This window comes from Pipistrellus kuhlii, unplaced genomic scaffold, assembly GCF_014108245.1.
Source record: "Pipistrellus kuhlii isolate mPipKuh1 unplaced genomic scaffold, mPipKuh1.p scaffold_m20_p_6, whole genome shotgun sequence".
Classification (NCBI taxonomy): Eukaryota; Metazoa; Chordata; class Mammalia; order Chiroptera; family Vespertilionidae; genus Pipistrellus; species Pipistrellus kuhlii.
The window spans coordinates 26,838,186-26,865,213 of record NW_023425562.1 but is presented as its reverse complement, the minus strand read 5'-3'; the positions used below and the strand labels follow the sequence as shown (position 1 = coordinate 26,865,213).

The 27,028-nt window shown below is 47.8% G+C and overlaps 2 protein-coding genes across 7 annotated transcripts in view; one reads left to right on the top strand and one right to left on the bottom strand.

The window, feature by feature from the left end:
• The first annotated feature begins 754 nt into the window (after positions 1-754).
• On the top strand, positions 755-13,533 carry TUBB6 (tubulin beta 6 class V). Of its 2 annotated transcripts, XM_036417439.2 has the most exons (4): positions 755-901; positions 1,136-1,244; positions 4,271-4,381; positions 12,026-13,533. In XM_036417439.2, the coding sequence occupies exons 1-4, from the start codon at positions 845-847 to the stop codon at positions 13,087-13,089; spliced, it is 1,341 nt and encodes a 446-aa protein (XP_036273332.1). In that variant the 5' UTR covers positions 755-844; the 3' UTR covers positions 13,090-13,533. The 2 variants fall into 2 exon arrangements, with proteins under 2 accessions (XP_036273332.1, XP_045430101.1); XM_045574145.1 differs by lacking the exons at positions 755-901; positions 4,271-4,381 and having other exon boundaries at positions 1,139-1,244.
• A 2,085-nt stretch (positions 13,534-15,618) lies between these two features.
• The window catches only part of AFG3L2 (AFG3 like matrix AAA peptidase subunit 2), a 30,250-nt gene continuing 18,840 nt past the window's right edge, over positions 15,619-27,028 (bottom strand). For 4 of the 5 annotated variants that reach the window (XM_036417433.2, XM_036417434.2, XM_036417436.2 and 1 more), the window contains 5 exons: positions 26,378-26,488; positions 24,817-24,932; positions 21,018-21,218; positions 18,771-18,965; positions 15,619-16,421 (listed from right to left, as the gene is read on the bottom strand). In XM_036417433.2, the coding sequence (XP_036273326.1) occupies positions 16,173-16,421; positions 18,771-18,965; positions 21,018-21,218; positions 24,817-24,932; positions 26,378-26,488 (872 nt within the window). In that variant the 3' untranslated portion in view covers positions 15,619-16,172. The remainder of the gene's footprint in view (positions 16,422-18,770; positions 18,966-21,017; positions 21,219-24,816; positions 24,933-26,377; positions 26,489-27,028) is intronic. The other variant, XM_036417437.2, reaches the window with a different exon arrangement.

The window sequence follows — 27,028 nt, the reverse complement described above, 5'->3', positions numbered from 1 at the left end:
ATATATAAGACAAGCTGTGCGGGATTAAGCTGTCCTGCGTCCTCACTCCTTCAGCGCTCACTTACCCAAACACCCAGCGCCCAGCGCGCACCTCCCGCGAACACGGGAAGCCGCCGGGCTGGGACCAGGCAGCCCGGAGCCCAGACCCCCGGGCTCCCCGCGGGCGGGCAGAGGGCTGGGAGCCGGCTGGCCCAGCGCGGGGTGTCCGTGCCCAGGGCCAGCAGCCGACCCCCGCGCCCCTCTGCAGACGGGCCGGAGGCGGCGGGGTGGGATGGAACCTGTGGCCCGGACACCGAGGCTCCGGGAGGCAAAACCCGGGACGTGAGCCGCGGGGATGTCCCCGGGGTCCGGGTTCCCGCGAGAAACTCCCCGTGGTGTCCCAGAGCCCTTCCCCCCGCCGGCGTGAGCCCGGGGCGCGGGGACGGAGTGCTCCCCAACACCCCCCCCCCCAAGGCCCGCGGCCCGCCACCCCCCCGCGGGGGGCCCGGGCAGAGCGCAGGCTCCGCGGCCCCTGACCACAGCCCGGGTCCCGGGCGCCAGGGCCTCCGGCTCCCGCGGGCGGCGGGAACCGAGGCAGCGGACCGGGGAGGAGGGGGCCGGGGCCGCCTCCCCTCTGCCCCCGCCGGGGTCCGCTCCCTCCGCCCGGCCTCCCCGCCGCGGTCCCTGGAGCGCGCCGGGCGGCCCGGGAGGCGGGCGGAGGGGCGGAGGGCGCGGGGAGGGCGCGGCCCGTGGCCATTGGCCCGGCGGCGGCGGGGGCGGGGGGGGGGGTTGGGGCGGAGGAGGGTCGAGGCCCCGGGCGCCACCGGCCGCAGTCGCGGAGCGAGCTCTGGAGGCAGCGCCCGCCATGAGGGAGATCGTGCACATCCAGGCGGGCCAGTGCGGCAACCAGATCGGCACCAAGGTGGGCGGCCGCCGGTCCGGGAGGGACCCCGGGCGGGCTGCTGGGCAGGGGCGCGGGGGGCCGGGCTGGAGGGGCTGCCGTGGGGGCGCCCAGCCCGGGCCTCCGCTCCCCATCCCCTGGGAGCGGCTGCGGGGCCGGGGCGCCTGGGATCCGGCCTCGCCCCGCCCGCCCCGGGCCACCGCGGGGCGCGGGGCTCCGCTCTGACCCGTGCCCCGCACCCCTGTCCGGCCGCAGTTCTGGGAAGTGATCAGCGATGAGCACGGCATCGACCCGGCGGGAGGCTACGTGGGGGACTCGGCGCTGCAACTGGAGAGAATCAACGTGTATTACAATGAGTCTTCCTGTGAGTGCCCGCTCTGGGCCCCCACCGCTGGGGCCCCGCCCTTCCCTCCCGGACCCCGGCCATACCCCAGCCCCCCCTCCCGGCCCACCGTCTCCCCTCGGACCCCGGTCCGCTCCCTCCGCGGCCACGCCCTTCCCCGCGGAGCCCGGCTGTGCCTTCCCGGGTCCGGGCCGTCCCCCGACCGACCGCGGCCGTCCCCTCTGGGCCCGACCCACTCTGCCTGGACCCCGGCCACCGCCTCTGGGACCCCGGCCTTCCCTTCTCTTCCACCCCGCCCGGCGTCCTGCTGGGCTCCCTCCCCGGAGGGCGGGAGGGGTTGGGGTTTGGGGTTCGCCTTCCCGGAGGGCGGAGGGGTTTGGGGCTCCCTCCCCGGAGGGCGGAGGGGTTTGGGGCTCCCTCCCCGGAGGGCGGGAGGGGGTTGGGGTTTGGGGCTCCCTCCCCGGAGGGCGGGAGGGGTTTGGGGCTCCCTCCCCGGAGGGCGGAGGGCATTGGGGCTCTCTCCCCGGAGGGCGGAGGGCATTGGGGCTCCCTCCCCGGAGGGCGGAGGGGTTTGGGGTTCGCCTCCCCGGAGGGCGGAGGGGTTTGGGGTTCGCCTTCCCGGAGGGCGGAGGGGTTTGGGGTTCGCCTCCCCGGAGGGCGGGAGGGGGTTGGGGTTTGGGGTTCGCCTCCCCAGAGGGCGGGAGGGGTTTAGGGCTCCCTCCCCGGAGGGCGGGAGGGGGTTGGGGTTTGGGGTTCGCCTCCCCGGAGGGCGGGAGGGGTTCGCGCCGGGACGCGCCGGGATGCGGCTCCGCCCTCGCCCGCCGGGCGGGAAGGAAGGGCTGGCCAGGGGTTTGAACAATTCCATTCCGCGGCCTGAGCTTTTGAACGGACTGCCCGCCAGCGTTGTGACATCAGCTTCGTGGGTCACATCCGGCTTTTCCTTTCTCTCCAGTTTAAGGGGTATCTCTCGGTGGAGATTCTTGGCTAAAAACTTGCAAAGGGCTCCCTTACCTGGCTTTCCGGGCCTTTGCAGACCCTCAAAAAGACGTGACACTCCCAGGCTGTGCTTTATCTCCGTTTGGAAGTAGCCCTGTCCTGGATGCCCACATGCATGTTCACGTTATTTCTGTAACAACTCTTCCAAACAACAAAAAACTAAGACATTGAAAGAATGCCCAGAAAGTGACAAATACTACCCTTCCATAAGACATACACATCCCCAGCGCTGATCACGTCCAGTGTCCGGATTCCTGTGCTGCTGCTCGTCCACGGAAGAGCTGAAAAGAGCAGGACGCACAGCTCACCCGGTTTTACTCATTAAGCAGCTGTGACAAAAGGTCTGGACAAGCAGGGCCTCGAGGATGAAATTTCTAGATAGCATTGCGGGAAATTCCAGTGCATATGGCACTTCCTGTTAACCCTTAGGGCCAGCTGGGCTGCGGCCTTCCTCAGTCTGTGTGAGCCAGCAGGCCAGGAGGCGAAGGCAGATCCTATTAACCCCATCCTCCCTGGGAACAATTTCTCGCCCAACTGGCACAAGGGTGTGCTTTCTAGTATATAGTCACAGATGAAAGAGTTTCTTGGAAAATGGCCGATGGAATGTCGCTTGGGTTCATACACGTGTGTGTGTCAGGGAGGTGCCAAAAAGCAGAAAGAATGTCACAGCAGCACTACAATTTAAAAAAAAAAAAAAAAAAAACATATATTTTTTTTACTGAGTTCAGAGAGGAAGGGAGAGGGAGAGGGATAGAAACATCAATGATGAGAATCATTGACCGGCTGCCTCCTGCATGCCCCACACTGGGGACCGAGCCTGGGCATGTGCCCTGACGGGGAATCTAACCGTGACCTCCTGGTTCATGGGCGGACGCTCAAACACGGAGCCACCCCAGCTGGCACAGCACACCTGGCCACCACAGACAAGGTTTATTTCCACGGAGCTAAAAACGTAATCTGCCCAACAGGAAAGAGGTGTTAGGGCGAACGGGAAAACCCAGGAGGCAGGAAGTCAGGAGACTGGATTTCCCACCCTGCTGCTTCCTGGAGCAGCCTCTGCCCACCCGGGCCTCTGCCACCCATGGCCTCTGCCACCCATGGCCTCTGCCCACCCGTGGCCTCTGCCCACCCAGGCCTCTGCCACCCGTGGCCTCTGCCACCCGGGCCTCTGCCACCCATGGCCTCTGCCCACCTGGGCCTCTGCCCACCCGGGCCTCTGCCCACCCGGGCCTCTGCCACCCATGGCCTCTGCCCACCCGGGCCTCTGCCACCCAGGCCTCTGCCACCCGTGGCCTCTGCCACCCGTGGCCTCTGCCACCCAGGCCTCTGCCCACCTGGGCCTCTGCCACCCAGGCCTCTGCCCACCCAGGCCTCTGCCCACCCAGGCCTCTGCCACCCGTGGCCTCTGCCACCCGTGGCCTCTCCCCACCTGGGCCTCTGCCCACCCGGGCTGGGGCTGGTTTCCTTGTCTGAACAGTTCGAGGTGGGATGGTGGCCTCCCCGTGCTAGGAGTCCGTGATTCTTATTTTTTAAAATTTCTTTATTGATTAAGATATCACATATTTGTCCTCAACCCCCATTCCAATCCCCCCCCCCTCCTCATGCATGCCCCCCCCCCCCCCTCATTGTCCTTGACCTCTGGTTAGGCTCATAGGTGTGCACATAAGTCCTTTGGTTGATCTCTCCCTTTATCCCCACCCTCCCTCTGAGGTCCAGCAGTCTGACCCGTGGCTCCTTATCTCTGGGTCTGTTCTTGTTCATCAGTCTAAGTTGTTCACCATTTCCCCCAGATGAGTGAGATCATGTCCTACTGGAAATATGAGAATCAAACACAAGACAAGCAATCATCGTTCTGCCGAAGGGCACATGCATCAGTCCGTAGTGAGCTGCTTTCTGGGCCCCCCGTTCTTTGGGAGCCCGTGATTCTGAGAAAGCCAGGCGCCCTCTGAACCCTGCTCCACCCGCCAGGCAGCTGAGCGGGGACTTGCTGTGGGGAAGCCCGTTCCGTCAGAAACCAGACTGACCTCCGGGCGGGCTCTGCTCTCTTCCAGCCCAGAAGTACGTGCCCAGGGCCGCCCTGGTGGACCTGGAGCCGGGCACCATGGACAGTGTGCGGTCCGGGCCGTTCGGGCAGCTCTTCCGGCCGGACAACTTCATCTTCGGTACGTCCCCGCCCTCCCGCGCTCTGCTTCTCTCCCAAACCCCAAATCTGACTTGTGTGCGAGATTAAAAGCATCACAGGGCACAGGAAATGCGCAGACCAAACTGATCCCAGGCACCTCTTGTCATTTTTGACTTTTTTTTTTTGTTTTTTTAAGGAAAGTCACCTTTGTATTTTTAAATGAAATGCTTATCCTGATAGTTCTTTATTTAAAAAAAAAAAATTAAACATTAACTTTCCCCCCTTCATAAGTTATTATAATATGGTAATAGTAACTTATTTTTGGTTCCTATATTGCTCATCTTTTAATGTCAATACATTTATGCCAATATTTCTTCTTTTTTTAAATATATTTTATTGATTTTTTGTAGAGAGGAAGGGAAAAAGACAAAGAGCCAGAAACATCGATGAGAGAGAAACATTGACCAGCTGCCTCCTGCACACCCTCGACCGGGGACGTGCCCGCAACCAATGTATATGCCCCTGACCGGAACCGAACCCGGGACCCCTCAGTCCACAGACCAACGCTCTACCACTGAGCCAAACGGGTTTCGGCTATTGCTCATCTTTTAACGTCAATACATTTATGCCAATATTTCTTACTCATTATCTATACACAGCTCTGCTTTCTTTCAAAAGACTGGGGCCATAGGAGTTTCGTTCTAGCAGAATGGGCAAATCCTCCCCTCCCTTCCTCCACCTAAAAACAAAACAAAACACACAACCATAGTGCCCGCTCTCTGTAAACTTCTAAAGAGAGTTATATAAAATTAAATAAATTGTGCCTAGCTGGTTTGGCTCAGTGGAGAGAGTGTCAGGCTGCAGACTTAAGAGTCCCGGGTTCGATTCCAATCAAGGGCACATGCCCTGGTTTCGGGCTCCATCCCCAGTAGGAGGGGTGCAGGGGGCAGCCAATCAATGATTCTCTCTCATCATTGATATTTCTATCTTTGTCTCCCTATAGGAGACTGAATATTGAATAAAAGTATGTTTTTAAAAATAATATATTAATTAAGTAAAATTAAAGTGGCACCGTTAGTGTTACCATCCCCCATCACCCTGTAGCCATAGGTTTCAGAGTCAAAGCCACAGGGAGATGAACCATCTCCCATTCCCAGACAATTCTGCGCTACAAGAGGACACAGAATCAGGAAGATTTTATTGGTATACGAATTAATGACCTTGTAGCAGAATCAGGCAGTGACTTGTTAAGAAGAGGACAAGTTCACAAAGACTTTCTGTGTCCTCTGGGTATCTATCATCCACTTCTCATCACATGACAACCTACACAACCGATGGGACAGGTGAAGCTTCTAATAATAACTTGTTCAAGAGTTTTCTTTCGCCTTTAATATTTCAAATAGATCGGGACTCTGGTGCCCCTTTTCTTATATTAGAAAGCCTAAATTGCCAATATCTTTATTGTTCACAAATGGGGACATTTGTATTCTTTACCTTTCCCTGAGCTGGAGGCCATCGTTGGCCCCAGGCACTCATGGACAGGACTCACACATAGAAACACGAAGGTTCACGTGTGACTCGGTGAACCCTGTTCCCAGGGAGGTTGGGGAGAAAATAGGAAAAGAGTGTTCTGTGTGGTTTAAATTTAAGATGTCTCATTTATGTATGTTCTAGTGGGCTTCGTGTAACATTGGTATGTTTTGTTTCTTAAAATGGGTGATTGGTAAGTAGGTAGTCTCCATTACATTGCTCTTCATGGCCTTTTACACGCCCTCAGTCTGTCATCAGAAACGTCATGGGTGAGGCTATGGCACCCGTGGGCGCCCTTTCTGGGCAGGGTCTCAGTGGACACCAGAGGCCATGCGCCCTCCCTGCCTTCCCCTCTCCCTCTCCCAGCCCCGCCGTCTGCTCAGGGTGAGGCCTCGCCCTCCACACCCCTCCGCACAGCCAGGGCATTGGAGGTCTCAGAGAGTCGAAACCGTGAACCAATTCTTACGTCATTGAATGATCACAAACGATGGAAGTCTCCATGCTAAACTAGATTCTCAGGGCAGCAAATGTAGCAACTGTGGAAGTTTTCTTTGATTTTATTTAATTGAACTGAATGTAAAGTGTAGGAAAGGTTTGATCTCATCCATCTAGGTGTCAATAAATGGGGTCAAAATGTTTAAGAACGAATTAAGACAGACCGATATTAACTATTATCTAAGTTACCTAATTCACTGTCCGTGTCCTCTTTGAAAAATGTTAGAAATGATGCTTGGCGTTTACACTGTCCCCGGGATTATTTCTTGCATCTTTGCTTCTTGCCAGAACATGCATACCTGTCTTTGACTCGGAATATTTAAAATTTTTAACACATGGTACTGATGTGAAATATCGTTACTCAGTAATTTAAAAAAAAAATTGATGTTTTTTTTTATTAAGAATTTTGAATGGTTTAAGTCAGTATGCTTACTTTGTTAAAACTGCACATCTGTTTGGTGGAAGGGAGGGGCGTCCAGAATGTAGGAACAGACTGTATTGTTTGGCTGGGAGTTGTTTCCAGATATTAAGAGAGGCAGAATTGTCTCTGAGTGGGAGATGGTTTATCCCCCTCTGGCTTTCTAGCTCATTGTCTCCGAGGTGGCAAATTACAGCAAGCAGGCGTCAGTCCATTTTCAAATATAGTTTGAAATGTTTTCTTTCTAAAAAATAGACTTGAAGTGTGTATAATCCTAAAAGTGAAAATGATCTGCATTTGAGTTTTAAACATGAAAATACTTTTTAAAAAAAAAACAAACCTTTTCCCCAATGAATTGCTGGCTGCATAGCCATCATGCCTGTTAGATAGCAGGAGACAGCCTTGTGGGAGAAAATGAAACGCCGGAGAGAAAAACTTTCCTTTAAGCCTCTTTCTGCACTGGCACTATTTTCTCCAAATGTTAGTGCTGGGAGAGAGAGGGTCAGAGAGCACACACAGCTCCCAGGGTGAGCTCTGGGGCACACCCGAGGGCGGACTCCCACACGACCCCACTGCCAAGCTTCGAGATTGCAGCCTTGCGAGCCGCTGATTAATGTCCCAACACCGCATTACAGAAGACGTTCAACTCATGACCCCCAAATATTTAACTGGGAACGTCCGTTGCTATGAGACCGGGGCAAAATATTTTCAGAAGTCACCAGCTTCCTCCCTTTGACACGAGCAGAGAAAACCTTGTCATGTTATAAACACCGAGGGAGCCAAGTGCGTGGTGTGAGCTGAAGGCAGAGACAGGGTCCAGTCCAGAACCTCCATGCTGACCCCTCACTGTGGCTGCATGTCTGCCTACAGCCGCCTGCTGCTTTCCATTTCCTAGTTTCTCCTCCAGTTTAAGGAAATAATTCCTGTCTCTTTGTAACAATTACACTCGGTCCTTCCTTTTACAGGTGTGAGCCCCAGGCGCAAGGCTGGCCCTGAGCAGAAGGCTGCCCCGAGCTCGGTCTTCCCAGCGCCTCTGCTGTGGTCCTGCCGGGCTGCCGGCTGCTGGGCTGGGTGGGGAGGGGGTGGACAGGAGTCAGTAGGGGCATGGGAAGGACAATGATCATTTTTGATCCTAGGAAGAGTAGGCTGCCAAGTTTCACTGTGCGACCCAACTGGGCGGGAAGAAAGAGAAGTGAGAGAACAGTCACCTCCTGACCAAGGTGATGACCACCTGAGGGGCTGAGGGGTCAGTGCCCGCAGGGTCTGAGGCAGGCACGGAGGGAATGTTTCTATAGGTGATCATTAGACAGTTTCTGCAATTTACTTTGAGCCACAGGTCCTGTCATGCCAATAGCCTGGGTGCCTTTGACCAGCCAAATGGGGCAAAGAAGACAGGAGTGAGGCGGGCCTCGCTGGTGAGGTGGGGCCGGGACAGACGGGACAGCCGTGGTTTCAGACGGGCGGTCCGCCCTCCTGAAACCTCACTATTTAATTGTAAACACGTTTAATGTTTTCATTACAAAGTTAAACTGTTTCCACATGGGTTTTTTGTGGGTTTTTTTCCTCCTTTAAATATATTTTTATTGACTTCAGAGAGGAAGGGAGAGGGAGAAAGAGGCAGAAACATCAACGATGGGAGAGAATCATTGATCAGTCGATGATCCTCTCTGCACGCCCCACAGTGAGGATCGAGCCTGCAACTAGAGCATATATGGCCTGACCGGGAATCGAACTGTGACCTCCAGGTTCATAGGTCAACACTCAGCCACTGAGCCATGTCGGCCGGTCGCCACGTGTATTTTTTCAAACAGTAAGCAAGTACATAGTGTAAACACAGAAACCCCCATCCTTCCACTGATGGCCCCTGAGATTTTCGTCCCTGAGGACAACGGAATGCTGTAGACAGTGGAGGAGTGTCCTGCCTGACCTTTTCCACGTACACGTGTACCCACAACCTCGCGCGCGCGCACGCACATGCATACACACACACACACACAGTTGGTTTTATTTTTGGAAAATGGGGTCATACTACACATACTATTTTGTAGCTTTTTAGAAGAAGTTCCCTAACATCTCCCATGACGGTCACTGCCGATCCGTCGTTAGGTAATTCCCCACTTATTGGTGACACTTTAGAATTTTCCTTAAAGTCGGGTTTCCATACTTTTCTTTTGATGAACATAAGATACACGTATGCTTAACTAAATTTTTATAATCAATATATAATGTTGAAACTGAACTGCCTATAATCCCTTCCTTTAGAAACCATCATTTATTAGCTCAGTGTGTGTTTCTCCAATTTCTTTCCAAAATGCAATTTTAAATGTTTCAATAGAGCTAAGAACATTCCTTTTTGCTAGGTAGCCAGGTGAAAGACGTGCGTGGTCCGGGGGAGGCAACAGGAACCACAGGGTGTACGGTGAGAGCTGGTCCCTCTCCTGCCCGCGCTGGTGCCCCTGGGGCCCCCCCCCCCCAGAGCAGCCACACTCCGACGCATGTGTGTCCTCTCAGTGCACATCCAGCAGGAACATGTCTGTTACATACAGAAGTTGATCGTCAACTATTCACCATGTAGGACTCTGGGTTTTTCCCCACTGAGAATATATTTAAGGAAGTTTTCCCATCTCAGTCCCAGGCTGATGGCTGATAGTCTTTGCATAGGTGCTAGCCTCTTTTAAAAGACACTCCGGTTGCTTCCCTTTTTCTTTCCTATTGCAAACTGCTCTTCAGGATATGGTATCTCTGGGGCATTTTGCGCACGCGGGTCTATCTATCTGGGGAAATTGGTAGACGTAGAATTGCTGAGTCCAAGGGGGCTGATGTGACAGGTATGGCTCCATTGTTCTCCAAAGAGTCTCGTTTTCCTAGGCCTCCAACAGCTGCCCCGTATGAAGGGGTATTTCCCAAACCCTCGCCCACCGGCGTTGCCGAATTTCTCCCCTCTGTCCGTTCCACAGGGGAGAAACCAAATCTTGGTGTTTTAATTTGCATTTCCCTTATGGAGAATATGTCAAATGCTTGTCATCTCCATTTCCTTCTCTGTGAGCTGTCTGTTTACATCCTTTGCCCATTTCTGTAAAGGCGGTTGTTTTCCTTGCTGATTTGTGAGGCTTTGCATATGCAAGGAGGGTATCCCTTTGTTTGTGATACAAGTCACTAATAGTCCGTTTTAAAATTGCTGAAGAGTCACAGGATTAGGCTTGTTTTCTCTTGTTTTAGACTTCCGGGGACGCCACAGAGCTTAGCACTGATAAATGCTATGGAAGCTATACAGGCACTGAAGATGACTCATTCGCCTCGATGAAGGCCTTGAGATCAGAATCCCGGGGTGCTGGTCGGCAGACCTCAGTGTGAGGGGCCCCCTTCCACCAAAGTGCATGAGAGCCTCTCAGCTGATGCAGCACCAGGCTGGTCTCAAGGGGGAGCCTTGGTGGGGTCACTGCTGCCTGCCTCAGTTTCCCCTGTAGTGTGGAGCATCGGGCATGGAGCTGCCCACACAGAGCAGAGAAACTGGTCTTCAGGCTGTGGTTGTGAATTCTTGCCTCCAGCTGGGTGTAGGCAAAATTCAAGTTAACTTCTGGAGAGTAAGTGGATATTACCTGGTCGAAACATATGTCCATCTTAAAAATTGATGAGGGTGCCCAGCCAGCATGGCTCAGTGGTTGAGTGTCGATCTGTGAACCAGGAGGTCACTGTTCAATTCCCGGTGCCGGGTTGTGGGCTCAGTCCCCGGTGTGCAGGAAGCAGCCAATCCATGATTCTCTCTCATCATAGATGTTTCTGTCTCTCTCTCTCTCACCCTTCATCTCTGAAGTCAATAAAAATATATTTCTAAAAAATTGATGAGTATTTAACTTGCCTAAAGAGGTACTAATACGTGTACTCACCAGCAGTATTGGTGGTGCCATTTTATTGATTTTTTACAGAGAGGAAGGGAGTTAGAGAGAAACATTGACCAGCTGCCTCCTGCACACCCCCCACCGGGGATGTGCCCGCAACCAATGTACATGCCCCTGACCGGAATCGAACCTGGGTCCTTTCAGTTCGCAGACTGACGTTCTACCACTGAGCCAAACCGGTTTCTGCAATATATATATATATATGTGTGTGTGTGTGTGTGTGTGTATGTGTATGTGTGTGTATATATATATATATATATATATATATATATATATATATATATTTTTTTTTTTTTTAGAATGAGTGATTTTTTATTTGCATGGGATTACATCCATGTGTTTCCAAAGTTCCATTTCCCTTAGTCCAGTCTTGGAAAAAGTGTAGCTGGGGTTTCAGGAAAGCTACAAGTAAAGCCAATGTCCAGAGTTTCATTTCCACGTTTGAGACAGGTCCAGCACAGTGTCAGGCTAGTTACAGCCCATCAGTCCTTTGTGTTTGGGCTCCACATGGCCGTGGGCCAGGAGGCGGAATGCAGGGAAACAGGAGCAAAGGAGCCCCACAAGCCAGGAGTCAAACACAACCCACCAAGAGTAACAAAAGCGTAAGAGTGGGGAGGGTGGGTGGGAAGAGATCAACCAATGAACTTGTATGCATATATGTATTTGTGAACACGGACAATGGAGTGATGAGAGCCAGGGAACAGGGGACGGAAGCCCGGGAGCTGGCTAGAAGAGGTTTATGGCATAAAAAGGAGGATCTATGTAACACTAAATAATGAAGATTTTTTTAAAAGAACATAAGAGCTCACTAGTTGGAATGATTAGAGAAGGTGCATGCGGTCAGTCACACCTGGGAACAGAGGTCATTGGCCTGAATGGACATGGCCACTGCTAATGCTTAGAAATTTAGGATAGTTGGTTTCAGCGATATTGATACATTTTAAATGGTGATGGAAAAGATGTATTACCGATTAGATAATATGATAATATGTTGTTATCTAACCGGTAATACATCTTTTCCATCACCATTTAAAATGTGTCAATATCAATGAGTGGGTCCTATGGTCTTGCCCTATTTATTTATTATATTTCTTTTTATCCTCACCCAAGGAAATGCTTATCAATTTGAGAGAGAAACAATGATGTGAGAGAGAAACATCCATCAGTTGCCTCCCTTATGTGCCCCCAAATGGGGATCAAACCCACAACCTAGGTATGTGCCCTGACTGGGAATTGAACCTGCAACCTTTCAGTATACAGGAGGATGAGCCAACCAACTGAGCCACACCAGTCCGGGCTGTCTCGCCCTGTCTAAATGGTATGCTACTCTTGCTTATTCCAGGACAAACTGGTGCCGGAAACAACTGGGCGAAGGGGCATTACACGGAAGGAGCGGAGCTGGTGGACTCGGTGCTCGACGTGGTGAGGAAGGAGTGCGAGCACTGTGACTGCCTGCAGGGCTTCCAGCTGACCCACTCCCTGGGCGGGGGCACGGGGTCCGGCATGGGCACGCTGCTCATCAGCAAGATCCGGGAGGAGTACCCGGACCGCATCATGAACACCTTCAGCGTGATGCCCTCGCCCAAGGTGTCGGACACGGTGGTGGAGCCCTACAACGCCACGCTGTCCGTGCACCAGCTGGTGGAGAACACGGACGAGACCTACTGCATCGACAACGAGGCCCTGTACGACATCTGCTTCCGCACCCTCAAGCTGACCACCCCCACCTACGGCGACCTCAACCACCTGGTGTCGGCCACCATGAGCGGGGTCACCACCTCGCTGCGCTTCCCGGGCCAGCTCAACGCCGACCTGCGCAAGCTGGCGGTGAACATGGTGCCCTTCCCGCGCCTGCACTTCTTCATGCCCGGCTTCGCCCCGCTGACGGCCAGGGGCAGCCAGCAGTACCGGGCCCTGACGGTGCCCGAACTGACTCAGCAGATGTTCGATGCCAAGAACATGATGGCGGCCTGTGACCCCAGACACGGCCGCTACCTGACCGTGGCCACCGTCTTCCGGGGCCCCATGTCCATGAAGGAGGTGGACGAGCAGATGCTGGCCATCCAGAACAAGAACAGCAGCTACTTCGTGGAGTGGATCCCCAACAACGTCAAGGTGGCCGTGTGCGACATACCACCGCGGGGCCTCAAGATGGCCTCCACCTTCATCGGCAACAGCACGGCCATCCAGGAGCTGTTCAAGCGCATCTCCGAGCAGTTTTCCGCCATGTTCCGCCGCAAGGCCTTCCTGCACTGGTTCACGGGCGAGGGCATGGATGAGATGGAGTTCACCGAGGCCGAGAGCAACATGAACGACCTGGTGTCCGAGTACCAGCAGTACCAGGAAGCCACGGCCAACGACGGTGAGGAAGCGTTTGAAGACGACGAAGAGGAGATCAACGAGTAGAGACGGGTCCCTGTCTCAGTTCAGACTTCCTTGCTTTAACTCGGATGTGCCTTAACTCCATTGGCTGTTCAGTGGTGCACTGGTCTAGATATATATGGGTGCAGGCCCTTCCCAAAGGCAATGAAATCGTCCTCTCGGTCATCCGGAACAAAGGAAGTTCATTAAAATGGCAGAGAAGTGGCAGTCCTCCCCCAATCAGATCAGACGAGGAACATTTCCTACTGGAGGACTTTAAAAGAACACACGTGGGCCATCAGTAAAGGGCTAAGCGAATAAACCTCACCTTCTATTAAGCGTTCAACCATGTCTGAGGATCAGCAGGGAAGTTAGAAACAGTATTTTTTTAATCCTTTGTGAAACGAAGCTGTGCCGTGTTGCCTTATTTTGAATATGCAATATTGAACCTTTGAAACAGTTTATTCGTAATAAAACACTAAAACTGTTCCTTCGTCTCTCCCAGCCTTTGCTTATGTGATAGATTTGTCACCATGCAACCTTAGGAGGGTTGCTCAGATCTCTAGTCCACCCTGGGTGACCTGTCCCTGCAGCTCACGGGAAGGAACGAGGCTTTTCTTGAATTGCAGGCTTTGCCGGCGGGAGCCAGAATGAGCCCCGTGTGCAACAGCCTTTAGACCTCGCACAGAACTTCCCGCCTCCCTGGGCCAGGGGATCCCAGCCTTCCCTGACAACTCCGCTGAGGTTTGCCAGAGCAGCCACCGGTTACCTTCAGGCTCCCAGCTAGCTCTTGGTGGGTGAGGGGCACCGGGTAGATGGGCTCTCGGAGCAGGACCCCGGGCCAGCAGCCTGGCCCAGCACAGGGGGGAAGGCTGTGTAACAAACGATCACTTTCTGGTTCCTGTAAACTAGCCACTTCTGAAACGGGTCTTGTCAAGTCAAATTCCGCAGGACAGGACCAGTCTAGTTTTACCAGTAATTGGCCAGCACTGCCAACATTAGCAGTGAACGAGTGATTTTGCTTTAGCCAAAAGAACGTGGTGGTATGTCACTTCCAGGTGGAAGCAAATGTTAGTGCTTGGCCCTCTGCTCCGACTCCCAAGTGGGGGACCCCAATTCCTCCTGTGAAGGTCACCCAGCGTCTCCATCGGTGACTGTGGAGCGGCCTCCTGGCCTTTGTTGGACAAGGAAGAGAAGTGAGTCTTTGCCATTCGGAGCCACTGAGTTCGGGGGCGGCCTCAGTGTGACCTGGTGCTGTGAGGCCATGGCTCACACCCACCAACTGCATTTATTTGTGTTAAGCCCTAGCCTTTCTTTAAAGGTCTTTGTTGTTAATCCTCACCCAAAGATTTATTGCCATTGATTTTTTTAGAGAGAGACAGAGAGGAAAAACATCAATGTGACAGAGATACATTGATTGGTTGCCTCCTGCCTGCAACCCAGGTACATGCCCTTGACCGGAATTGAAGCCGGGATCCTTCAGACCATGGGCCAACACTATCCATTGAGCCAAACCGGTCAGGGCAACCCTAGCCTTTTTTTAAAAAAGCATTTATTTTTATTTTTAGAGAGGGATAGAAACACTGATGAGATATATCTTGCATGACCCCCACTGGGGATCCAGCTCAAAACCCAGGTATATGCCCTGACCCAAATCAAAATCAGTGACCTCTTGGTTCATGGGTCAATGCTAGACCACTGAGCAACACCGGCAGGCAGACTGACGGGTAGACAGCAGGACTTGAACTGAGTTAAGAACAGGTCTTTTTTGGAGAAGTCTGAACTATTTTGTGAGACTACAGTAAAAACATACCTTATTATTCCCATCTAACCTGGAAATGTGCTAAGGTTTGATTTCCTCCGAGCACCTGCTGTGGGCAGGCCCCGATGGCCGAATCTTATAGCCTTAACACATTCTCACTCAGCTGCTTCCCAAGCATCGCCTGGGAAAGAAGGCCGTCAATGTGACTCTCAGTCACTGCCGGAGCCACCTCCCATCCCATCAGCCCAGTGCTGCTCCAGATGCCACTGATTCTGTCTCAAGCCTGAGAAGTCACTATTCCCTCAACATACTTAACTGCATCACGGATACACAAGGCAAGTGGAACACTAAAGGAAGCTGCTAAAAATATGCATACATAAATGCAAAAATGTATAAGACTTCCAAATCCAATAGTGGCTTTGTAAGGTTTAATCCATCTACGTCTGCAGCACTGCAAACCTCCACTTTTCTGGACCCACACACACCCTCTAATGGTAAGTCATGGGAGACCCAGGGCACAGGGCCTCTCCAGCTTAATGTCACTGTCCTTCTCTGAAGCCCAGGTGATGGCTTGGCACAGCCTGCCACATCTGCTATGAGACACTGACTCCAGTCCCAGTGTGATCAACACGTGGCCGTGACTGGTCTACAATAGTAAGGGTGTAAATCAGATCCTCGCCGACTGAGCTAGTGTCCGAGTTCATCATTCCAGGACACACAAACCTAGAAGCTCCTCATCCTCGTGTGGGAGCAGATGAGAACCAGAGACTAAAAAAAAGTATCCCAAGCCCAAACAGTGGCCCTGTGTGTGGTCAGGAGAAAAAAGTAAAATGTTTACACTTTATTTCTGATGTAAAGAAGCCGTATTTACATAATACATTCATATTTTTTTACTATGTTACAGCTCTCTGTAGAAAATCATTCCAGTAAAACAGCAACATGTGGTCTGGATCCGATCTTCAAAGTATTAGTCAAATTTAAATATTCGTATCAGGAATTCAATTTAATTTCACAGCCTCTGAAGGGAAATGGGAATGAAGGGTGGGGCGATGGAAAGTGAAAATACAGGCCTCCCCCACGCTGGCAAGCTTTCAGATTCTCTCCCTGACGTGTTCTGCTGGCTTCACTAATGGTGGAGCGGGGCCAGTGCCGGGCACCGAGCTCCACTCTCCAGCCGCTGTCCAAGAGCCCAAGGCCTGGGGAAATCACCCCGCACCCCTCGGGGACTGCTGAAGCTGAGGATTAAGTACTCCTCTCCCCACCACTTTGACTGGTCAGCAGCTGGTTAAGATCAACTTAGCAGTGTTCTCATTCTTCTGAGAAAGCCAGAGTTGAAATAACGTGCAAATTGAACCCACAACACAAGCTAAAACGGCCTCCCTCCTCGGATCTGATTGGCGATTTTCTCCTCTGGGGACACTTCCTTTTCCTTCTCCTTCTCCCGGTCTTTGTTCCAGTCCTTCAGGCCCTCTGGAAGTGAAGTGTCCTCATCCAAGCTGCCAGTGCCTTCCACAAATTCTTCATAGGTAGATTTTTCCGCAAATGGTCTGGGGCCCAAAAGTTCAACCATATCACTTTTATCTAATACTTCTTTTTCTAATAATAGAAGAGCAACCTGAAATATGAACAATATAGTTACTCAACAGTTATAGATAATCTCACCCCAAAAAGGGTTTAAGAACCACTGAAAAAGATATATATAAGGTCACATAATTTTGAAGTAAGGTGTGTAAAATACTATAAAAACAAATGTCTAGCAGTAAGGGCCTGGCTAAATACATTTGGTATATCCACACAATGAAAACTGAGTAGTTTACAATATTTGCTTTTTAAAAGAGGGAAAATACATCTTTCATTGATGAATCATCTTCTATTTTTATTTTTTAACTAGAGGCTGGTGCACAGAATTCGTGTGGGGGGAGAGGGGACGTCGATCTGGGACTTCTCAAGATATGTCCCTCTCACAATCCAGGACTGCTGGTTCCCAACCACTCCCCTACCAGCCTGATCACCTAACTGCTCTCCTGCAGGCCCAACTGCCCCTAACTGCCCTCCCCTACTGGCCTGGTAATCCCTAACTGCCCTCCCTTGCCAGCCTGGTCGCCCCCAACTGCCCTCCCCTGATGGCCTGCTCACTAGCAACTACCCTCCCCAGCAGGCCTGGTCACATCATATATTTTTGTCTACATCTTTAAGAGATAAAATCTCTTTAAAAAACAACCAGAATACTAAATGGTTTAATTTGTTAATATATTGTTTGTGTATAGAAGATTTGAAGAAATAAAAGCTTTAGGATTTCTTCTTAGATCATCTTTAGTTTTCAAATTTACCTATTTATAGTTATGAGAAACCACTTAAGTTGTGATATTTTACTTAACCTAATATGTAAAAACACTGTCATTTCAACATGTAATCATTTTAAGAACTGATATATTGTACATTCTTTTGTTCAAAGTCTTCAAAACCAGCGTGGATTTTATGCTCACAGTCCATCTCACCCCAGATCAGTCACACTGACGGTACAGGCTTGGTTAGGTGTTAACGGCAAGGGCTCTGCAGACTGGACATCTGGGTCCGAATCCTGGTCCTGCCATTTACCAGCTACCTCCCTGATGATCTTAAGCAAAGTTAAGCAACAATGTTTCTTTTGTTTCTTTATGTATTAGTGTCTTCATTTGTAAAATGGGGATAATAATATAGTTACTTCATGAGGTTACAGGAGGTTTTAGACAGGTTAGGCAGTACCTGGTATATATATGATACTAAACTAAGTGAATGCTAGCTGATGATCTTTATTCTCCTAAATCTTGGCTCTTAGATGGGTAAACTGAGGCCCAGTATTTGAAGGCATTTGCTGTATTAGCAAAGGCTCCAGCCACTTCCCCTTTTGGCTCCTGGCTGGCTCCACATTAGTCTTAATGGACTTAATTTTCTGATGGACCAGGCAGAATTTCAGAGCTCTATGGTGTTTCAAGATCTGAAGATCACTTTTCCCTTCACAAACAGTTACTTCTTTGTTACCACTGTCAGTACACAAACTGCACATGTGGAAGGGTAAATAACTGAGTATAATTCTCTGGGCCCATTTGAGCATCTATGGTGGGCGTGTGGAATCCCTGAGCTGGTCATCTCATTTCGGTGAGCACTTCTGCTCTCTATTGTCTTTTACAGCTCAGTTTTTTCTTTAACAATAGGCTGTAGGGGAATAACCAATAAATCCTTTATCTGATCTGGACCTCCTATCCATATATCACTTGCAAATGCCTACTGCTCAATTCCTCTTGGAAGTCAAGGCTGAATCTTTCCCCCGTTCCCACCCAGGCTGCATTTGCCAGTAGGAGGAGCCCTGGAGTCATTCCAAGGGCTTCCCTCCCATCCATTCTCCCTCCACTTAATAAATCTTAATAACTTTAATCAGCAACTTTTGGTGTTTTAGATGTCACCACCAGCACCATCTCAGGAATGTTACACATGCCTACAACAGCTCTGAGCTGGTCTCTGTTCTAGTCTCTTCCATCCCACTGCTGCCACACTCTCCTTTTAAGTGATGAACTTGAATCATTTCTACTTAAGATTCTTTAAGGACTCCCTCCCATAAAACAAGGTGGTTAGATTAGACCATTTTGAAAGTCACTTTTATGCCTAAATTTGTTTCTAAATTTTCAACCTGGCTTTTGAGGACCTGGGTACTGTAGTCTCCCTTCCCCCCATTATCTGCTCAGCAAGCCTCCGTGCTGAGCTCCTTTCCCATTGGCCGGAATCTGACTATCCAATTTTGTTTATCAATGTATTCACACCACCTCAGAAGCAAAAGACACACAGAAACATCAGAATAAAAGAAGAAACCCAAGAGTTAGCCAGATAATGAGAAATGCTGACTTCTATAAACCCATCAAGAGTCAATATCACTTTGAACGTTTCCTGCAAAACCGTGTTTAGAATTATTTGTACAACTGGCACCTACTTTCTCCACATCGGCTTTCTTTTCTGTGAGAAGAGTTACTGTTCTTTTATAAGCCTCGTTAATAAGTATTCGTACTTCGTCATCTATCAGTCTTGCTGTGGCTTCACTATAAGGTTTCTCTAATACCATGTCACCCTGACGTGGAAGGTCAAAGGAGATTTGTCCAACCTTTTCATTCATGCCAAACTGAACAATCTGAAAAAGAAAACATGATTAGCGATAGACATCCATTTTTGCTGACAGGCTAACATATTTTCACAAAATGCCCGTAAGTCTTTAGATTAACTCCACACATTTCATTGTGATCTACTCTTTAACCTGGCAAAATCTACATGGAGCCTGAAGTGGGCTGAAAGTTCTGTGTGCAGTGGCAGCAAGTGCTTTAAATTCCTCAGTAAGAAGACCAGACCAGAAGCCCATAAACAACAACCTACAAGAAAATCAGGTGAGAAACAGGAGGGGACAAATCCCAAAGCTGTAAGACCTGCATGATCCTCTCTGAAGGAGGGGAAGTAGAAAAGAAGCTTCTGACAGACCTGAGAGGATAAGAACCCCAAACCCTCCAGGTTCTTCCTGCAGAGCGTCATGTCAACCTGAGAACATCTGACCCATAAAGGGCACTGCATTTCCCGGCCCCTGAGCCGCAGGGCAGGAGACTGTGTGAAGTGGTGGGTCCAGTCTGGGCCATAAGAGCTCCAAAGCTAACAAGCAGCAGCCCCACGTTAAGCAGCAGCTTCGGGATGATTAACAAGACAAGTAACAACAAGTATTGGAGAGGCTGTGGAGAAAACCTCATTCACTTCTGCTGGGAATGTAAACGTACAGCCGTATGGAAAATAGCACAGAAGTCCCACAAAAATTAAGAATAGAATTACCATAAGACCCAGCAACCCCTCTTCTGGACATCTACCCGAAAAATTTAAAGCATTTATTCACAAAGATATATGCAGCATTACTCACAGTGGCCAAGATAGGGAGACAAAGTGTCCTTTGATAGAGGACTGGTAAAGAAGATGTGGTACATGTATGCAATGGAAGACTACTCAGCCATAAGAAAAGATGAAATACTGCCATTTGTGACAACATGGATGGACCTTGAGAATATTATGCTAACCAAAATAAATCAGAAAAAGCTATGAACCATATGATTTCACTCATGTGTGTGATATAAAACTGAAAATCATAGACACAGACAATAATTTGGTGGTTAAGGGGGAGTCATACAGGGTAAAGGGGGCTAAATATATGATAACGGAAAATGACTGGTCTTTCAGTGGTAGGCACACAATGCAATATACAAATAATGTACCATAGAAATGTACACGTGAAACTCCTATGATCCTAGCAACCAAAGTCACCCCAATAGATTTAAATTTAGAGAAGAAAAAAGCAGCAGCTTCTGGAAGTAAAATCCAAACTGACTAGAAAAGGGAAGACCCAGATAAAAGCAAGGAGCAGGAACTGAGCCAGAAGGACTCCGAAAGTAGTAGGCCATGTTTTTTAGTACATGTGCTGCCGAAGCAAGCACAGTAGGCCATGTTTTTTGAAGCTTCATGAACACATCAGAAAAGGGAATTCTAAAGCTATCAAAATAGAAAAGCTAGCTGTCCTAATCTTCCTTCCTAAGAGGCCAGGAAAACAAATTTAATGTAAAAATGAACAATAGAAAAATCCCTTATGAAGTTATTCTGAGAAGAAAAGAAGAGCAGCAGAATAATGTCTCCACATAGATAAGAAAAGCAAGATGTAAAGACGTCCATAAAACAGATGAAAGCTATAGTCTAGACTCCAGAAAAGGCTAAAAGAAATCAGAAAAATGATAGAAAATGTATAACAGCATAAATCAAGATCAGAAAAGCTCAGATGGGGTTCAAGGAAAAAAATATAAAAGACAAATTATATTTAAAATAAAGATTGAGCCAGAAACAACATGAGCAAACAAATACAACAAATAATGTCCTAAGAAATAGAAAGTAAAGACAATAGGGTGAAAAAATTATATGCATTATTAAAAGGATTTGAGAAAGTGACAGATCCAGAAGAGCTGACATATGAGAAACAGGAGTGCCCCAAAAAAGTCATTTCTTTTCATAAGTTCTGACCAATTTACAATGGATTTCTTTTAAGAAATAATCTTGGCTTATGAAGCCTAAACCAGTCAAACTCAGTGTTACCGTTTCAGAGCCATTCATGACTAACTCTCATGCAAACGTGAGATGAGGAAGCAGCACTCCATTTCATACTTACTTGGGCATATGCACTCTGAGTCACTTTTTTCAGGTCATCTTGAGCACCAGTTGTAATTCTTCCAAAGAAGATTTCTTCCGACACCCGGCCACCCAGAGTCATGCACATCCTGTCCAAGAGCTGCTCTTTGGTGTACAGGTACTGCTCTCTGGGTAAATACTGAGCGTAACCCAGGCCTTTGCCCCTTGGGATGATGGACACCTGACAAATACAAAACATAACACTGCTGGGGATTCCACCACCAAATGTAGAATTGTTCACAGCATTTACAGATAAATTCACTTATGAAAAATAAAAGCATAGCAGTTGGGCAATCCATCAGCTTTGGCTAAATGAGATGGAGCAGGAGTGACTATGTAGAAGTATTTGCTCTTAGGATAACTTCACCTTTGGAGTCCTAGAAATTATGTTTGTAAACTCAATTGAAATGATTCAGTCTTGAAAAAAGGCTGCTGGCATGTGGTCAGTCCTCCTGAGAGCCTGAATTCAGTGAAGGCTCCACTCACCCTGACTGAGCGATGGCCACGCTCTTTGTACAGGAGGCACGTATGGCTGACCAAGGCACTCAGCAGCTTTCATTTCATTTTCTAGTCCTCTTTTTGCAATTGAGTGAATTCCTTTAATTTTCAAAAGTCCCACTTTATGAAGGGATGATTTACATGTAAAAAATGCACCCATTTAAAGTGTACAGTTCAATGAGTATGTTTTTTCCCAATTTTGGAAGTGCTTTTACTTATTTTTCTTTTTAAAATATTTTTATTGATTTCAGAGAGGAAGGGAGAATGAGATAGAAATATCATTGATGAGAATCATTAATTGGCTGGCTCCTGCATGCCTTACACTGGGGATTGAGCCCAAAATCTGGGCATGTACCCTTGACCAGAATTGAACCTGGGACCCTTCAATTCCGAAGGCCGATACTCTATCCACTGAGCCAAACCAGCTAGGGCAACTGTTTTTGTTTTTTTAATATACTTTATTGATTTTTTACAGAGAAGAGGAGAGAGGGATAGAGAGCCAGAAATGTCAATGAGAGAAAAACATCGACCAGCTGCCTCTTGCACACCTCCTACTGGGGATGTGTCCGCAACCAATGTACATGCCCCTGACTGGAATCAAACCTGGGACCTTTCAGTCTGCAGACCAACGCTCTACCACTGAGCCAAACCGGTTTCGGCTAGGGCAACTTTTACTTACTTTAAACAACTCTTCAGTTTTTGAAAAATGTGGGTGGCTCTTTCTAATTACACCTGAATACTGACATATAAAACATGAATTGTAAGGCTTGGAGAGAACACATCAAAAATGATGGAGGTGCTTATTTAGAGGTCTGAGTTAATAGCACATAGTTGTGCAAACACTTGCTCTTGAGTCAATTTCTAAGATCAATGAGTCTTGACAAACTTAACCTACCACAATGAAGATACAAAATACTCTTCATTCTCCCAAAGTTCCCTTGTGCCCCTCTGTATTCAACCCTTTCCCCACTCCCAGGTAACTGCACATATGCTTTCAGTCCCTATGGATTAGTTACAATTTCTAGAATTGCGTATCTGGCAGCATACAGTATGCGCTTCACTGTGTCTGGTTTCTGCTTCTGAGATTCATCCCCACAGTTGTGTGTAGTTTCATTTTTACTGCTGTGTAGCACTACATTGTCTAATCATACCAAATATACATTTCATTCTTGAACATCAGGGTTGTTTCCATTTTATTGCTATTATAAATAAAGCGGTGTAAGTCTTTGGTGGACATTGTTTTAATTTCTCTTGGGTAAATATATCTTTGATCATATGGAAGCATTTATAAGAAACTGCCACACTGCTCCCCAAAATGACAGTACCATTTCACATTTCCATCAGCAGCATGTGAGAGTTCTTGTTGCTCTACCTTCTTGCCAATCCTTTAGGACGGGCTTTAAAATTTTAACCATTTGGTATTTCCTGGAGGTTTCATTTGCACTTCCCTGATGACTAAGGATATCGAGTACCTTAAGGTGCTAATGTCTATTCATATACTACCTTTTGTGAAGTATATGCTCAAATCTTTTGCACAATTTATTAGGTTGCTTGTTTTATTACTGAGTTGGTATTTTTTTAATCCTCACCTAAGGATATGTTTATTAATGTTAGAAAGGAAGAGAAAAAGAGACAGAAAAAGAAACATTGGTAAGGTGCTTCCTGCATATGCCCCTACAGGAAATCAAACCTACAACATAGTTCTGTGCCCTGACTGGGAATCAAATTCACAACCTTTTGGTGTATAGAACAATGTTCCAACCAACTGAGCCAGCCAGCCAAGGCATTATTATTGAGTTTTAAGAGGTTTGTTGTTGTTTTTTTAATATATTCTAGATACAATTCCTTTTTCGTGTGTGTGTACTACCAAGTATTTTCAGAGAGTGTAGCTTGCCTTTGATTTTTTTAATGGTATCTTTCAAAGACCAAGGTCTTAAGTTTGATGAGATTCCATTTATCAACTGTTTCTGTGGTTCATGATTTTGTGTCCAATGAAATTTCTGACTACCCAAAGTTACAAAGATTTTTTTCCTAACTTTTTTTCCTAGAAGTTTTATAGTTTTAGTTTTATTATCTATTTCAAATTATTTTCTTACATGTGATGTAAGGGTCATTTACTTTCTTTCATAAACACTGAGCTGCCAGAATCATTTGTTGGCAAGACAATCCTTCCCACCTTCAATAAACTAGGTATCTGTTGAAAGTCAATGAACCTATTATGTAGGATGGTCTATTTCTGGACTCTATTCCATCTCACTGATCTATGTGCTAAATTTTCTCATCAATACTAGTCTTCATTGCTGTAGCTGTATACAAAGTCTAAAATCAGTGATTGTAATCCCTTCAATTTAATTGTTCTATTTTAGCTTATACCTGCAATTCCATATAAATTCCTACCCTGTATTTTGATAAATTTATCCCTTATTTCATAAAATGAATTTTTTAAATTTCACCTTTCAATTATTCATTGCTAATATACAGAAATACATTTGAACTTTGTATATGGAACTTAAATTCTGCAGCCATGATAACTCCACTTATGAGTTCTGGCAACTTCTTTTGGATTGTTTAGGATGTTTTGTGTACACTTTTAATGTTGTCTTCTCTGTGGTCGTCTTGTTTCAGGGACCCTCTCCCACTCAATTTCCAGCTGTCCCAACACAGGAAGTCAGCTGCGCTGCTTCCTGGCATCCATGCTGCACCAGTTTGGGGAATACACTCGGGTGAAAAAGCAGAAAACGTAACAGTGCTACTTGGTGCACCATGGCTTTGGTCTCTGCTTGCTTCCCCAGGCTCTCTGGGAACCCCTCTGCAAGCACAGTGTAGTGGTCAGCCAGGGCATTCTTACTTGGTTTGAGTCTCACCCTCTCTCTAGTGTTCCTGCTTCCAGGATTTCCCTGTTAAATTCAAATTTTCTTCAAATCCTGAGCTTTCTCCTCAGGCACCTCAACATGGTAAAGCCAGCATTTTCCAACACTGGTTGTGGAAAACCCTCGGGCAAGAAAGCCACAAGCACCCAATTCTAAGCCATTGTAGCTGCTACTCTTTGAGAGTAAACTCTCCCAGTGTTAGTCTGCTTTTGGAAACTTTTCAGTCCCTTTAATAGTAGTTTTCTTTCCAAAACTTTCTCTCACCGGTGGGAGAGTTTGTGTAACCACTTTCTTCCTCTGCTATTTACTATAATAGATGCTTTTGCTAAATTTCTTTAAATTTAAACATCTTCATCTATTTGCCCTTTGAGGGAATGCAATTTTCTCCTGCTGTTCAAACAACTTCTTTACCTTTAGAAGTGGGTCTGCATGTTCCAGATACCAGCCGGCAACCGCGTGGCCTGCCTCGTGGTACGCCACCGTTTTCTTCTCCTCGGGCTGCAGAACCTGGGTTTTTTTCTCTAAGCCTGACAAAAGCAAAAACCCAAAACCACTTTTATGTTAGTGACACTGATGTAAAAAGAGTTATTCAATATTTCACAGTGCCTTATCTAAAAGGTGATTTAGAGATTAAGATGCTTTAACAACCCAAAATTTATCAATCAAGGTCAGAATAAAAATAAAGGATCAACTTTAAAATATACCCAGCTACAGGGAAAATGCAGTCACTACCCATACCCCTAGGCCCACTTTTCCCCTAACTTTCCTACTCTTTTGAGCCACATATATTGTTTAGGGACTTAATAAAATTCAGCACTTAAGTCAACTTAAATAAAACATACAACCCATAGAAAACAAAGCCCAGAAAGAACTCACTGCTAGTTTAGGTATTCAGGCAAAGTGCCTGCTCTGTTCCTGACGGAAGGAAGATGACAGATCAGGACATACTGACTCAGAGAGTTAGTTAGGCTGTAGCACCCAACACACTCAGCAAATAGCCCAATGGGTTCCGAGAGCCAGACGAAGCAGCAGCAGGGTACACCAGAGAATGACCCCAGGAGACCTGAGCTGGGCCTATGTGCCCACTACAGAGCTGAAGGGCCCCTAACCTCTGCACAACACTTCTTTGGCCTGGATAAAAGTGGATGCTGAACCTCGTTTGCACTTCTGTACTGTAGAAACTCACTACACAGTTTGTACTAATACAGATCATCACACCAAGACAGAAGTAGTTTTGTTGTGTTCAATAACTAGAATTTCTCAACTGATAACACATTGAGTCTAGAATTCCATTGGACACCCTGCAACTGAGACTCAGCACATCTCATCTTCTGCCAAACCAGCTGCCTCAGAGCCCCCGGCAGCCTGTCAGGCTGTTCCTTTCTTCTGCCTCTGTCCTTTGGGACTACCCATGCTAAAGCTGCCATCTCACATCAATGACTCCACCGTTCTGTCCCCAGATGCTTCCCTATTCTTCAGAGTCAGATTCACTCTCCTAGACTACTATTGATTGATTATCATATTACTCAGTGGCTCAGGAAAAAAACCAACTGGCTATAGGATATTTAAAAAGTCCTTGAGGTTAACATTCAAGTCTTCCTAAAATCTAGACTTAAATAACGTTCTTCAACCTTGCCTTACTTTAAACAGGAACTGAGTCTGATCAGTTTACTTTCCCAAAACAACAACCAGATTGGTGTAATTCAAGGGAAGACACCTCATTCACTGCTAGCTACCCATGTGAGTGAGGCTGCCATCACCATCTCAGACTCACCCAACACCTACACCACCCATCTCCTTGCAGACCGCAGAGGGAAGAGGTTTGCAACACCAGAGGAACACAGCAGGTGCATGGTGAGCCCCACAGCTAGGGAAATATACCTTTCTTCGCTTCTACATCTTGCCAAAAAAATTCCTGGCCTCAAATTCATCTTATCAGCCTTATGACTTAAGTTACATTCAGTTGCCTTACCACCAATCACTCTTTCGATTGCTTGTTCAAAGTGTTTCTGGTTTATGGACTCTGAAAGGTGTCTCGCAGCAATCAAAGCAGCTTCATTACAGACATTAGCTACATCAGCTCCTACAAAATGAATATACAGAATAGCTTACTCACCAAATGTGTCTACTCAAACTGATTAGTCACATTACAGACAACCAAATTCATAGTCAATTTCTCAACCAGCAGATTGGATAAGGGTTTTATGTAAATATAAGTCAGTTTCATTGATGATAACCCTAAGGTATTCTAGCATTCAGTAACAACCTGATAATCCTGGCCCAATGAACTAAGGTAGAAGTATTAGTAGTAGTTATATGGTTCATATAAACAAAGATAGCCCTCGCTGGTTTGGCTCAGTGAATAGAGCATCGGCCTGCAGACTGAGGGGTCCCAGGTTTGATTCCAGCTAAGGGCACATGTCTGGGTTGCAGGCTCAATCCCGAGTGGAAGGCGTGCAGGAGGCAGCCGATCAATGCACTTGATCTTAGCCAAAAGGCCGAGAAGCGATTGCAGCCGATCAATGATTCTCTCTCATCATTGATGTTTCTGACTCTCTAACCCTTTCCTTTCCTCTCTGAAATCAATATATATAAATATATAAATAAATAAATAAATAAATAA